This window comes from Mercenaria mercenaria, chromosome 3, assembly GCF_021730395.1.
Source record: "Mercenaria mercenaria strain notata chromosome 3, MADL_Memer_1, whole genome shotgun sequence".
NCBI classification, from domain to species: Eukaryota; Metazoa; Mollusca; class Bivalvia; order Venerida; family Veneridae; genus Mercenaria; species Mercenaria mercenaria.
This window is the reverse complement of record NC_069363.1, coordinates 97170146-97186089: the sequence shown is the minus strand read 5'-3', so window position 1 is coordinate 97186089 and position 15944 is coordinate 97170146. Positions and strand designations below refer to the sequence as shown.

Below are 15944 nucleotides of genomic sequence, written 5' to 3'. Positions count from 1 at the left end.
AGATTTACTACACTGTAAAATGTTATATTTCCTAACTAATTGGTTGATATCAAAAGATTATTCACAATTCTTGTTTATCATTCCACAGACATTGATGAATGCGTCAGCGATCCATGTCAAAATGATGGAACCTGCATTGATTCTGTAAACTTCTATAACTGTACCTGTCGACCGGGGTATGAAGGCGATAATTGCGAAATAGGTAATAGCAACGACGAGAAATACTATGAAGTAAAATATTCACTGATATATTTTTTGGCTTATTTCACAATCAGGAAATAGAAATTATTTCACCGGGCATTTTGGCGTATATGTTTCTTTTGTTCATCATTTAACAGACATAGATGAATGTGACAGCACTTCATGTCAGAGCAGTGGAACGTGTAGTGATTATGAAAATTTCATTAATTGTACTTGGCAGCCGCGATACAATGGAGATAGTTGTGAAATAAGTTATGTTAATTGCTTTTAAAAAGAACCTAACATATTTGCTTTTATCAAAATTGGGCTGCTCGTAAAAAGAATATTGACAGTGACTAAGGGATCAAAACTTACTAGTATTGTTCATTGTTTCCAATTTGATTTATCAATCCGCAGATATTAATGAATGTGACAGCAGTCCATGTCAGAACGATGGAACATGTAATGATTATGTAAACATCTATAACTGTACCTGTCAGCCAGGATCTGAAGGCTACAATTGTGAACAAGGTAACAGAAACGTTTTAAAACAGATCTCAAGAAAAGGAATGCAGAAAGTTTACTTTTATAATTAATCTATTACTAGCAAATGACTGTTGACAATTGTAAAATAACTAATGTGAAATGATTCAAAGTGATAACGAATATTACCATGCAGTGACATTTTTGATTTTATAAACATTTGGCTGCTGGTAATATATCATTCTCAATGATTCAATCAGCTTAATTTATTGTTAATTTTTCCTAATTTATTATGTTCATAATTTCACAGACATTAATGAATGTGACAGCAATCCATGTCAGAACGATGGAACCTGCAGTGATCATGTAAACTTCTATAACTGTACTTGTGAACCGGGTTATGAAGGCTACAGTTGTGAAACAGGTACAAACATATACGAGAAATACCATACAGTTAGAAGTTTACTTTTATGAGTAATCGGTTACTAGCAAATGATTGGCACAACAGTAAAATTAGAGCAATTGTGAAATGTGCAAATAGATATTAAATGCCATTAATAGACAATTGTAAAATAGGTAATAAAATTGTTTTCAAGCAGGTCTTGGGAAACAATAAGCAGTAAGATGTTTACTTTTATAACTAATTTGGTATAGAAAATGATTGTTGAGAATTCCGAGATAGCTAGTGTGAGATTCAAACAGATATCGAATACTGCTATGCAATGACATATTTCTTTCTATAATCATAAGCTGTTTGTAAAATAGTATTTACAATGATTCAATGATCATTTTTCCTAATATATTTTGTTTATCATTTCACAGACATTGATGAATGCGACAGCAATCCATGTCAGAATGATGGAACGTGCAAAGATTATGTAAATTTCTATAACTGTACCTGTCAAGCGGGGTTTGAAGGCGATGGTTGTGAAATAGGTAATGAAAACTGTTTTCATACAGATTTACTACACTGTAAAATGTTTATTTTCCTAACTAATTGGTTGATATCAAAAGATTATTCACAATTCTTGTTTATCATTCCACAGACATTGATGAATGCGTCAGCGATCCATGTCAAAATGATGGAACCTGCATTGATTCTGTAAACTTCTATAACTGTACCTGTCGACCGGGGTATGAAGGCGATAATTGCGAAATAGGTAATAGCAACGACGAGAAATACTATGAAGTAAAATATTCACTTATATATTTTTTGGCTTATTTCACAATCAGGAAATAGAAATTATTTCACCGGGCATTTTGGCGTATATGTTTCTTTTGTTCATCATTTAACAGACATAGATGAATACAGCACTTCATGTTAGAGCGGTGTAACGTGTAATGATTATGGAAATTTTATTAATTGTACTTGGCACCGTGATACAAAGGAGATAGTTGTGAAATAAGTTATGTGGATTTCTTTTAAAAAGAATCTAATATATTTGCTTGTTTCATAATTGGGCTGCTCGTAAAAAGAGAATTGACAGTGACTAAGGGATCTAAACTTACTAGTATTGTTCATTTTTGCTAATCCGATTTATCAATTCGCAGATATTGATGAATGTGACAGCAGTCCATGTCAGAACGATGGAACATGTAATGATTATGTAAACATCTATAACTGTACCTGTCAACCAGGATTTGAAGGCTACAATTGCGAACAAGGTAACAAAAACGTTTTAAAACAGATCTTAAGAAATGGAAAGCAGAAAGATGTTTACTTTCATAACTTTTATAATTAATTTATTACTAGCAAATGACTGTTGACAGTTGTAAAATAACTAATGTGAAATGTTTCAAAGTGATAACGAATATTACCATGCAGTGACTTTTTTGATTTTTATAAACATTTGGCTACTGGAAATATATCATTCCCAATGATTCAATCAACTTAATTTATTGTTAATTTTTCCTAATTTATTATGTTCACAATTTCACAGACATTAATGAATGTGACAGCAATCCATGTCAGAACGATGGAACCTGCAATGATCATGTGAACTTCTATAACTGTACTTGTGTACCGGGTTATGAAGGCTACAGTTGTGAAACAGGTACAAACATATATCGAGAAATACCATACAGTTAGAAGTTTATTTTTATGAGTAATCGGTTACAAGCAAATGATTGGACTCAACTGTAAAATCAGAGTAATTGTGAAATGTGCAAACAGATATTAAATGCCATTAATAGACACTTGTACAATAGGTAATAAAATTGTTTGCAAGCAGATCTTGAGATACAATATGCAGTAACATATTTACTTTTATAACTAATTTGGTACTAGAAAGTTATTGTTGAGAATTCCGAGATAGCTAGTGTGAGATTCAAACAGATATCGAATACTGCTATGCAATGACATATTTCTTTCTGTAATCATTAGCTGTTTGTAAAATAGTATTCACAATGATTCAGTGATCATTTTCCTAATATATTTTGTTTATCATTTCACAGACATTGGTGAATGCGACAGCAATCCATGTCAGAATGATGGAACGTGCAATGATTATGTAAATTTCTATAACTGTACCTGTCAAGCGGGATTTGAAGGCGATAGTTGTGAAATAGGTAATGAAAACTGTTTTCAAACAGAATTACTACACTGTAAAATGTTTATTTTCCTAACTAATAGGTTGATATCAAATGATTATTCACAGTTGTGAAATAGTTTATGTGATTAATGTTCAAACAGATATCTAATACTACCATGCAATAATATTTTTGTATTTATGGTCATTTGGTTACTCGCACAATATTATTCAAAATGACTTAATGCTCTTATAATTGATCTATTTTTTTAAATTTGTTTTGTTTATCATTCCACAGACATTGATGAATGCGTCAGTGATCCCTGTCAAAATGATGGAACCTGCACTGATTCTGTAAACTTCTATAACTGTACCTGTCGACCGGGGTATGAAGGCTATAATTGCGAAATAGGTAATAGCAATGACGAGAAATACTATGTAGTAAAGTAATCACATATATTTGTGGCTTATTTCACAATCAGGAAATAGAAATTAGTTCACTGGGCATTTTAGGCGAAAATGTTTGTTTTATCATTTTACAGACATGGGTGAATGTGACAGCACTTCGTGTCCGAGCGGTGGAACGTGCAATGAATATAAAAAAATCATTAATTGTACTTGGCAGCCGGGATACAAAGGAGGCAGTTGTGAAATACGTTATGTGAATTGCTTTTAAAGAGCATCTAACATATTTGCTTGTATCATAATTGGGCTGCTCGTAAAAAGAGTATTCACAGTGAATAAGGGATCTAAACTTACTAGTATTGTTCAATTTTGCTAACTTGATTTATCAATTCGCAGATATTGATGAATGTGACAGCAATCCATGTCAGAACGATGGAACATGTAATGATTATGTAAACATCTATAACTGTACCTGTCAACCAGGTTTTGAAGGCTACAATTGTGAAAAAGGTAACGAAAACGTTTTAAAACAGATCTCAAGAAATGGAATGCAGAAAGATGTTTACTTTTATACATGTAATTAATTTATTACTAGCAAATGACTGTTGACAACTGTAAGATATCTAATGAGAAATTTTCAAAGTGATAACGAATATTACCATGCAGTGACAATTTTGATTTTATATACATTTTGCTGCTGGTAAAATATCGTTCTCAACGGTTCAATCAGCTTAAAGTTTTGTTAATTTTTCCTAATTTATTATGTTCATAATTTCACAGACATTAATGAATGTGACAGCAATCCATGTCAGAACGATGGAACTTGCAATGATCATGTAAACCTCTATAACTGTACTTGTGAACCGGGTTATGATGGCTACAGTTGTGAAACAGGTACAAACATATATCGAGAAATACCATACAGTTAGAAGTTTACTTTTATGAGTAATCGGTTACAAGCAAATGATTGGACTCAACTGTAAAATCAGAGTAATTGTGAAATGTGTGAACAGATATTAAAAACTATAAATAGACAATTGTAAAATAGGTAATAAAATTGTTTTCAAGCTGGTCTTGAGAAACAATATGCAGCAACATGTTTACTTTTATAACTAATTTGGTACTAGAAAATGATTGTTGAGAATTCCGTGATAGCTAGTGTGAGATTCAAATAGATATCAAATACTGCTATGCAATGACATATTTCCATCTATAATCATTAGCTGTTTGTAAAATAGTATTCACAATGATTCAGTGATCATTTTTCCTAATATATTTTGTTTAACATTTCACAGACATTGATGAATGCGACAGCAATCCATGTCGGAACGGTGGAACGTGCAATGATTATGTAAATTTCTATAACTGTACCTGTCAAGCGGGATTTGAAGGCGATAGTTGTGAAATAGGTAATAAAATCTGTTTTCAAACAGAATTACTGCACTGTAAAATGTTTATTTTCCTAACTAATTGGTTGATATCAAATGATTATTCACAATTGTGAAATAGTGTATGTGATTTATGTTCAAACAGACATCTAACCCTACCATGCAATAACAGTTTTGCTTTTATGGTCAATTGATTACTCGCACACTATTATTCAAAATGCCTTGATGCTCTTATATAATTGATCTATTTTTTTTAAATTTGTTTTGTTTATCATTTCACAGACATTGATGAATGCGTCAGTGATCCCTGTCAAAATGATGGAACCTGCACTGATTCTGTAAACTTCTATAACTGTACCTGTCGACCGGGGTATGAAAGCGATAATTGCGAAATAGGTAATAGCAATGACGAGAAATACTATGAAGTAAAGTACTCACTTATATATTTTTGGCTTATTTCACAATCAGAAAATAGAAATTGGTTCACTGGGCATTTTTGGCGTATATGTTTCTTTTGTTTATCATTTTACAGACATAGGTAAATGTGACAGCACTTCATGTCAGGGCGGTGGAACGTTTAATGATTATGAAAATGTCATTAATTGTACTTGGCAGACGGGATACAAAGGAGGCAGTTGTGAAATAAGTTATGTTAATTGCTTTTAAAGAGAATCTAACATATTTGCTTGTATCATAATTGGGATGCTCGTAAATAGAGTATTCACAGTGAATAAGGGATCTAAACTTACTAGTATTGTTCAATTTTGCTAATTTGATTCATCAATTCGCAGATATTGATGAATGTGACAGCAATCCATGTCAGAACGATGGAACATGTAATAATTATGTAAACATCTATAACTGTACCTGTCAATTGGGTTTTGAAGGCTACAATTGTGAACAAGGTAACAAAAACGTTTTAAAACAGATCTCGAGAAATGGAACGCAGAAAGATGTTTACTTTTATAATTAATTTTTACTTGACAATTGTAAAATAAATAAATTAAATGTGAAATGTTTGAAAGTGATAACTGGTAAAATATCATTCTCAATGATTCAATCAGCTTAATTTATTGTTAAGTTTTCCTTATTTATTATGTTCATAATTTCACAGACATTAATGAATGTGACAGCAATCCATGTCAGAACGATGGAACCTGCAACGATCATGTAAACTTCTATAACTGTACTTGTGAACCGGGTTATGAAGGCTACAATTGTGAAACAGGTACAAACATATATCGAGAAATACAGTTCGAAGTTTACCTTTTATGAGTAATCGGTTACAAGCAAATGATTGTGCACAACTGTAAAATTATAGCTATTGTGAAATGTGCAATAGATATTGAATACTACTAATAGACAATTGTAAGGTAGGTAATAAAATTGTTTTCAAGCAGATCTTGAGAAACAATATGCAGTAACATGTTTACTTTTATAGCTATTTTTTACTAGAAAATGATTGTTGAGAATTCCGAGATAGCTAGTGTGAGATTCAAACAGATATCGAATACTGCTATGCAATGACATATTTCTTTCTATAATCATTAGCTGTTTGTAAAATAGTATTCACAATGATTCAGTGATCATTTTTCCTAATATATTTTGTTTATCATTTCACAGACATTGATGAATGCGACAGCAATCCATGTCAGAACGGTGGAACTTGCAATGATTATATAAACTTCCATAACTGTACATGTCGACCGGGTTTTGAAGGCAACAACTGTGAAATAGGTATTAAAATACTTTGAAAGAGATATTAAGAAAGACTATTTTGAAAATATTTACATGAAATTTATAACTATTTGGTTAATAAGAAATGATTATTGACAATTTTGAAATAGCTGATGTGAAATGTTCCAAACAGATATCAAAAACTACTGTCCTGTGACACAAAGTCCTTTAAGAATCATGTGACAAATTATTAATCTCACTGATTCACTAACCTTAACATATTTTTCATTTTTTGCTTATATCGTCATTTCACAGACACTGACGAATGCGACAGCTCTCCATGTCAGAACGATGGAATGTGTAATGATTATATAAATTTCTATAACTGTACCTGTCAACCTGGATTTAACGGAGGAAATTGTGAAATAGGTAATATGAGATGTTTTCAAAGAGGTATCAAATATATCTCCTAAAATAGCATTCATAAAAGGAGAAATATCTCAGTTTAGTAATCAATTTTGTACTAGTATTCATTATTTAGCCTTTAGCCTGCTAACTTTCTAAAATTGATTCGTCCATCATTCAATTTTAGAAATACCATTTATTAATCGAAGGGTGTTGACTGAAAATGTACTGACTGAAGAGCGAAGAATGCAGCCCATGATCAGCCTTCACGGGTGTGCAGGCAGATCTTGGTCTGCACTGGTCGCAAAGATACTTGTCACTAGCAGGCTAAAGGTTAGCAGAAACTGGCAAATTTATCAGCAATCAATGTCAAAACGATGGAACCTGTTATGATTATTTAAATTTCTATAAATGTACCATTCAACTCGGATTTAAAGCGACAGTTATGAAGTAGGAAGTCAATATGCTTTCAAACAGACCTCGAGAAACAGTATGCTTTGACATGTTTACTTTTTAACTAATTTACAAAATTAGTATTACTAACAAAATAATGGTTATTGACAATCGTAAAATAGCTAACGTGAAATATTTAAAAGTCATCGCGAATATTACCATACAGTAATATTTTGGATTTTATAATCATTTTGCTGTCGATAAAATATTATTCGCAACTATTCTATAAGCTTAGCTTTTTATGATTTATTTTGTTCATAATTTCACATACATTGATGAATGTGACAGCAATCCATGTCAGAACGAAGGAACATGCATTAATTATGTAAACTTCTATAACTGTACTTGTGAACCGGGTTATAAAGACTACAATTGTGAAACAGGTACAAACATATATCGAGAAATACAGTTCGAATTTTACCTTTTATGAGTAATCGGTTACTAGCAAATGATTGTGCACAACTGTAAAATTATAGCTATTGTGAAATAGGTAACAACTGTTTTCTAAACCGATGTCGATAGATACTATGCAGTAAGTTAACTTTATAACTAATTGGTTACTAGCAAATGATTGTTGAGAATTGTGAAATAGGTTTTAAAAGTTTCAAACGGCGATCTAATACTGCTATGCTGAGACATTTTTCTTTTTATAATCATTATCTGTTTATAAAATAATTTTCACAGTGATTCAGTGATCGTAACTTATTGTTCATTTTCCACATTTATTTTGTTTATCATTTCGCAGACATTGCTGAATGCGACAGCACTCCATGTAAGAACGGTGGAACGTGCAATGATTATGTAAACTTCTATAACTGTACCTGTTTACCGGGTTTTGGAGGCAAGAATTGTGAAATAGGTAATAAAATGTTTTGAAACAGAAATCGAGGAATAAAATTCAGTTAAGTTGTTACTTTACATTTATTTCTTATTGGTTACTCACTAATGTTTATTGACAATTTTGAAACAGCTTTTGTGAAATGTTCCAAACAGATATCGAAAACTATTATCCAGTGACACATATCTTTTAAGAATCATTTGTCTAATCGCAGAATGTTAATCTCATTGATCCGCTGTCCTTATCATATTTTTCATTTTTATTGCTATTTCCCAGACATTGATGAATGCGACAGCTCTCCATGTCAGAACGATGGAACGTGTAATGATTATATAGATTTCTATAACTGCACCTGTCATCCTGGATTTAACGGAGGAAATTGTGAAATAGGTAATATAAAATGTTTTCAAAGAGTCCTAAAAGTATACATAGAGATAGATATATCTCAATTTAGAGTTCTTTTCTGTATTTGCATTTATCATTTGATAGAGGTTGGCAAATATGTCAGTAAAGCGATGGAGACTGTAATGATTATGTTAATTTCTATATGTGTACCCTTTAAATAGAATTTATAGGCTGCAGTTGTGAAATAGGAAATTCAAATGTTTTTAAACAGAACTCGAGACAAAATATAAAGTTATGTTTACTGTTAAACAAATTTATTGCTAGCAAATTGTTACTGACAATTGTAAAATAGCCGATGAAATATTTAAAAACTTAACGCGAATATTACTATACAGCGACATTTGCAATGATTCAATAAGCTTAACTTATTGTTTATTTTCATATTGTTTTCATCATAATTTCACATTGATGAATGTGACAGCAGTCCATGCCGGAACGATGGAACTTGCTTATGTTGACTTCTATAACTGTACCTGTAAAACGGGTTATGAAGGCTACAATTGTGAAATAATTAATATTTTGTCTTCTAAAATATTATCTAGAAATACTCTGCAGTAAATTAACTTCATAACGAAATGGTTACTAGCAAATGATTTTGATAATTGTGAAATAGGTTTTGAAATTTTCAAGCAGATATTGAATAATGCAGTGACTTTTTTCTTTTTATTTATCACTATCTGGTTATAATTTTTTTTTCTTAATGATTCAGTGATCTTAACTTATTGCTTATTTTCCAAATTTATTTTGTTTATTATTTCGCAGACATTGCTGAATGTGACAGCAATCCATGTCAGAACGGTGGAACGTGCAATGATTATGTAAACTTTTATAACTGTACCTGTCAAACGGGGTTTGAAGGCAACAATTGTGAAATAGGTAAAACAACGTTTTAAACAGACATCGAGAAATAGTATTCTGTAAAAGCTTTACTTTAAATTGATAATTAATTGGTTACTAGCTAATGGAAATGAATATTGTCAAATAAGTTGTGGGAATTGTGCCAAACAGACATCAAAAACTATTATAACAAAAATGTTTTCAAACAAGTATCTAGAAAAACTGTCGGTAAGTTAACTTTTATAACTAATTCATTACTAGCAAATGATTATTTAGAATTAAGTAATAGGTTTTGAAATTTTGAACAGATATCAAATACTGCTATGCAGTGTCTTTTTTCTTCTTATAATCATTATCTGTTTATAAAATAATGTTCACAAAGATTCAGCGATCTTATTGCTCACTTTTTCTAATTTATTTTGTTTATTATTTCTCAGACATTGATGAATGCGACAGCACTCCATGTCAAAACGGTGGAACGTGCAATGATTATGTCAACTTCTATAACTGTACCTGTCAAGCGGGTTTTGAAGGCAACAATTGTGAAATAGGTAAAAATGTTTTGAAACAAATATTGAGAAATAGTATATTGAAAATATCTACTTGAAATTGGTTACTAACAAACGATTATTGACAATTTTGAAATAGATGATGTGAAATTTTCCAAACAGATATCGAAAACTATTATCCAGTGACACAGTTTTCTTTAAGAATCATTTGACTCCTCGTGAAATTTTAATCTCACTGATTCGCTAACCTTAACATATTGTTCATTTTTAGCTCATCTGTTTTTTTGAAAAAAAAAAATGATGAGTTATTGTCATCACTTGATCGGCGTCGGCGTCGGCATCGGCGTTGCCAGGTTAAGTTTTATGTTTAGGTCAGCTTTTCTCCTAAACTATCAAAGCTATTGCTTTGAAACTTGGAACACTTGTTCACCATCATAAGCTGGCCCTGTACAGCAAGAAACATAACTCCATCCTGCTTTTTGCAAGATTTATGGCCCCTTTTGTACTTAGAAAATGTCAGATTTCTTGGTTAAGTTTTATGTTTAGGTCAACTTTTTCTCCTAAACTATCAAAGCTATTGCTTTGTATCTTGCAACACTTGTTCATCATCATAAGCTGACCCTGTACATCAAGAAACATAACTCCATCCTGCTTTTTGCAAGAATTATTGCCCCTTTTAGACTTAGAAAATCAGTTTTCTTGGTTAAGTTTTATGTTTAGGTCAGCTTTTCTCCTAAACTATCAAAGCTATTGCTTTAAAACTTGCAACACTTGTTCACCATTATAAGCTGACCCTGTACAGCAAGAATCATAACTCCATCCTGCTTTTTGCAAGATTTATGGCTGCATTTGGACTTAGAAAATATCAGATTTCTTGGTTAAGTTTTATGTTTAGGTCAACTTTTTCTCTTAAACTATCAAAGCTATTGCTTTGAAACTTGCAACACTTGTTCACCATCATAAGCTGACCCTGTACATTAAGAAACATAACTTCATCCTGCTTTTTTTCAAGAATTATTGCCCCTTTTGGACTTAGAAAATAAGTTTTCTTGGTTGAGTAATATGTTTAAGTCAGCTTTTCACATAAACTATCAAAGCTTTTGCTTCGGTGTCAGCGTCGGCATCGGCGTTGCCAGGTTAAGTTTTATGTTTAGGTCAGCTTTTCTCCTAAACTATCAAAGCTATTGCTTTGAAACTTGGAACACTTGTTCACCATCATAAGCTGGCCCTGTACAGCAAGAAACATAACTCCATCCTGCTTTTTGCAAGAATTATTGCCCCTTTTGTACTTAGAAAATGTCAGATTTCTTGGTTAAGTTTTATGTTTAGGTCAACTTTTCTCCTAAACTATCAAAGCTATTGCTTTAAAACTTGCAACACTTGTTCACCATCATAAGCTGACCCTGTACATCAAGAAACATAACTCCATCCTGCTTTTTGCAAGAATTATTGCCCCTTTTAGACTTAGAAAATCAGTTTTCTTGGTTAAGTTTTATGTTTAGGTTAGCTTTTCTCCTAAACTATCAAAGCTATTGCTTTAAAACTTGCAACACTTGTTCACCATCATAAGCTGACCATGTACAGCAAGAAACATAACTCTGTCCTGCTTTTTGCAAGACTTATGGCCCCTTTTGGACTTAGAAAATATCAGATTCATTGGTTAAGTTTTATGTTTGTATCAACTTTTCTCCTAAACTATTCAAGCTATTGCTTTGAAACTTGCAACAGGTGTTCACCATCATACGCTGACTATGTACATCAAGAAACATAACTCCATCCTGCTTGTAATGATTATTATAAATGTATATAACTGTACCTGTTAAGGTATTAGGCCCATAATAGAGTACCTCCTTTTTGAAGAGTATTCAATTACTACCATAAACCTACTTTAAATGCAATTTTCAGGGGTTGGGGGGGGGGGGGGGGGTGATGTCGTAGTATCAAGACCCTCTGGGACCATTTTTTCCCTTATTTTCCTTTTTTTCTAGTAAGTTTTCACTTCTTTGAAGACTTACTATTGATTTATTGTACAAGAGTGGAAAAAATCATTTGATAAGCGATTTCTTGCTGTTCAAAGTGAATTTACCTCTGAAACAGAAGGAGCAGAGTAAGAAATTTTTAAAATACTGAGTTACATTGTGGTAAAAGTTCTCTTTTTAGCCTTCATTCTTTAGATAACATGAAATGTAGGTAGGTTTTACTTCCACCCCAAGGTTATTTTTGAATAAAGTGAGCAAAATTCAAAACAGACCCACAGGATTCGACCTTAATTTATCAAAGTTGGAGTTAGAATACTGTCTCATTAAATCCGTTTACTTGAGGCACCCTAGAAAAAATGATACTGACAGTTTTATTTTATGTTTTATAATTGTTTACCAATAGTTTGGTGTTTCTTTTTTAAAAATAATGGTATAATGAAATCTCTGCCAACGTTTTGGATAGAGGCCATCACTTTGAAATTTGTCTCTACTGAAGCTTGAGGAAATACCATAAATTATACAAAATTTATAAAAAATGGAACGGTAAAAGTTTTTAAAAATTTGCAACACAGTGCGAAGCACAGTCAACTTTAAGAATGTACCAAACAAATGCCATCTTTTAAAAAATACTATCAGGGATCTTCGAATACCTTAACTCAGATTTAAAGGCAACAATGGTGAAATAGGATATTATTTTTCATGCATTATTTTGTTCATAATTTCACAGACATTGATGAATGTGACAGCAGCCCATGTCAGAACGATGGAACATGCAATGATAATGTAAACTTCTACAACTGTACATGTGAACCTGGTTATGAAGGCTACAGTTGTGGAAAAGGTAACAGAAAAGTGTTTTGAAAAGAAATATCAATAAATACTATGCTTTTATTTAATTTTTATAACTAACTGATTCATAGCAAAAGATTATTGAGATTTGTGAAATAGACTTTAAAAATTTCAAACAGAAAGCAAGCTTTGCCGTGACATTTTTCTTTTTAAAATCATTATCTGTTTATAAAATTATATGCACAATGCTTCAGTGATATTAACATACTGTACAGCTTTCCTAATTTATTTTGTTTATCATTTCATAGATATTGATGAATGTGACAGCAGTCCATGTCAGAACAACGGAACCTGCAATGATTATGTAAACTTCTATAACTGTACCTGTGAACCGGGTTATGAAGGCAACAATTGTGAAATAGGTACAAACATTTATTAACAAATACCGTACAGTTAAAGTTTACTTTTATAGTTAATTGGTTACTGGCAAATGATTTGTACCATTATAAAATTATAGTTATTGCAAAATGTGCAAACGCATGTCGAATACTATTACTAGACAATTATGAAATAGTTAATGAAATTTTGAAACAAATATCATATCGAAAATTTCTATGCAATGACATATTTCTTTTTGTAATCAATAGCTGTTTGTAAGATATTATTTAGAATGATTCATTGATCTTAACGTACAGTTCATTTTTCCTAATTTGTTTTGTATATCTTTTCATAGACACTGATGAATGCAACAGCTCTCCATGTCAGAACGATGGAACGTGTAATGATTATATCAATTTCTATAATTGTACCTGTCGTCCTGGATTTGACGGAGTAAATTGTGAAATAGGTAATCTGAGATGTTTATTTATAACTCCTAAAATAGCATTCATAGAGTTTGAGAATTGCGACAGCAATCCATGTCAGAACGATGTAACCTGTAACAATTCTGTTTATTTCTTTAACTGTACCTGTTAACTGGGATTTAAAGGCGACTGTTGTGATATAGGAAATTAAAATGTTTCAAAACAAAGCTTGAGAAACAGTATGCTGTAACATGTATACTTTTTTAATTAATTCATTACTAATGATTATTGACAAAATGTTGTAAAGTAGCTAATGTGAAATATTTTAAACTGATCTCAAGCATTACTATACGTTGATGTTTTTGATTTTATAATCATTTGGCTGCAGGTAAATATTATTAGAAATGTTTCAATAAGCCTAATTTGTGGTCTATCTTTCCTTATTTATTTTGTTCATAATATCACAGACATTGATGAGTGTGACAGCAATCCATGTCAGAATAATGGAACGTGCAATGATTATGTAAACATCTATAACTGTACCTGTGAACCGGGTTATGCAGGCTACAATTGTGAAATAGGTAACAAACATATTTTCTAAATAAATAATATGCAGTAAAATGTTTACATTTATAAGTAATAGGTTACTAGGAAATTGTAAACTTTCAAACAGATATCGAATAATGTTGTAATATTTCTTTTATTCATAATTATATGACTGATTAAGAAATATTGTTCACAATTATTCGGTGATTTTATCATAGTGTTCATTTTTTCTAATTTATGTTGTTTATCCTTTCACAGACATTGACGAATGCGACAGTTCTCCTTGTCAGAACGGTGGAACGTGTATTGATTATGTAAACTTCTATAACTGTTCCTGTAAACCGGGTTTTGAAGGCAACAATTGCGAAATAGGTAATAAAACGTTTTAAACAGGTATCGAGAAATAGTATTCAGTAAAAATTTTAATTTAAATTGATAATTAATTGGTTACTAGCTAATGGAAATTACCATTTGCTATAAATTAATTCCTAACTTGTTACTAGCATCGAAAACTACTATAACAAAAATGTTTTCAAACAAATATCTAGAAATACTGTCGGTAAGTTAACTGTTATAAGTAATTCGTTACTAGCAAATGATTATTGAAAATTAAGAAATAGCTTTTGAAATTTTCAAACAGATATCGAATACTGCTATGCAGTGACTTTTTTCTTCTAATAATCTTTATCTGTTTATAAAATAATATTCACAAAGATTCACTTATCTTATTACCCATTTTACTGCACAGTATTCTCGATATCTGTTTACATGTTATAAGCTATATGTAAATTCATATTGAAAAGATGTTTAAATGTGTATCAGTTCTGTAGACATCTTAACATCTGAAATTATTGTGTTAGTATATATATATGTGTGTTTAAGGGTTACAACTGTCTTAAAGTACAAAAATGTATTGAATATGCAAGTATGTTTCCTAGTGTTCGACAACTTCAAAATTATTTTCAGATGTTGACGAGTGTTTATCGTCTCCTTGTGGTATTGGTGGTACTTGTACTGATACTGTAAATGGATTCAAGTGTGAATGCAAGGATGGATTTACCGGCACGCTTTGTCGACCAGGTCACACTTTAACTTTGACCATCAATAGTTTCGTTACTTTTCGATGACTAGTAAACTTTAAATACTGTAATCAAAGCACGTAAGGTGAAATAAACTATTATTATATTCGAGCTTGCAATTTTTGTCGAGCCCACTGGAGCTGAGCTCTACATAGTTGTCACAGAGGTGGTTCGGTGTATGTGCGTGCATCCGTTCGTTCGTGCGTACGTCCGTCCGGATTTGTTTGTCCGGATTATAACTTTGATATGCATGGAGCAATTTTGTTTATATTTGGTATGAATGTTAACCTCAGTGAGAGTGCGCAAACCCCAGGTTCCTATCTCAAAGGTCAAGGTCACAGTTGGAGGTCAAAGGTCATTGCAGATCTTGTCTGACCCATAACTTTGACATACATTGAGGAATGTTATTTATATTTAGTATGAATGTTTAACTCAATGTGACGGAGTGTCATGTGCAAACCCAAGGTTCCTATCTCAAAGATCAATTTCACAGTTAAGGGTCAGAAGGTGGGCTCGACATGTTGCCCGTGGGCATCTAGTGCCTGATTTGCGCTTAAGATAGCGATGAATAAAACTTTGAGTGCCATGTACTTTTGAAAAAAAAAGTTTATTGGAACTTTTATCTATGTTCAATTATCCA

The 15944-nt window shown here is 31.7% G+C and overlaps 1 protein-coding gene across 13 annotated transcripts in view; it reads left to right on the top strand.

Annotated features, from left to right (window-relative positions):
- Positions 1-15944, top strand: part of LOC123523940 (uncharacterized) — a 91786-nt gene that overhangs the window by 32763 nt on the left and 43079 nt on the right. For 5 of the 13 annotated variants that reach the window (XM_053539383.1, XM_053539381.1, XM_053539387.1 and 2 more), the window contains 25 exons: positions 89-202; positions 598-711; positions 974-1087; positions 1486-1599; positions 1710-1823; positions 2215-2328; positions 2604-2717; positions 3118-3231; positions 3490-3603; positions 3993-4106; positions 4377-4490; positions 4892-5005; positions 5267-5380; positions 5776-5889; positions 6099-6212; positions 6608-6721; positions 6977-7090; positions 8265-8378; positions 8634-8747; positions 12815-12928; positions 13185-13298; positions 13610-13723; positions 14147-14260; positions 14484-14597; positions 15192-15305. In XM_053539383.1, the coding sequence (XP_053395358.1) occupies positions 89-202; positions 598-711; positions 974-1087; positions 1486-1599; positions 1710-1823; positions 2215-2328; positions 2604-2717; positions 3118-3231; positions 3490-3603; positions 3993-4106; positions 4377-4490; positions 4892-5005; positions 5267-5380; positions 5776-5889; positions 6099-6212; positions 6608-6721; positions 6977-7090; positions 8265-8378; positions 8634-8747; positions 12815-12928; positions 13185-13298; positions 13610-13723; positions 14147-14260; positions 14484-14597; positions 15192-15305 (2850 nt within the window). Of the gene's footprint in view, positions 1-88; positions 203-597; positions 712-973; positions 1088-1485; positions 1600-1709; positions 1824-2214; positions 2329-2603; positions 2718-3117; positions 3232-3489; positions 3604-3992; positions 4107-4376; positions 4491-4891; positions 5006-5266; positions 5381-5775; positions 5890-6098; positions 6213-6607; positions 6722-6976; positions 7091-8264; positions 8379-8633; positions 8748-10036; positions 10151-12814; positions 12929-13184; positions 13299-13609; positions 13724-14146; positions 14261-14483; positions 14598-15191; positions 15306-15944 lie in introns of all 13 variants that reach the window. The other 8 variants (XM_053539384.1, XM_053539388.1, XM_053539389.1 and 5 more) reach the window with 8 other exon arrangements.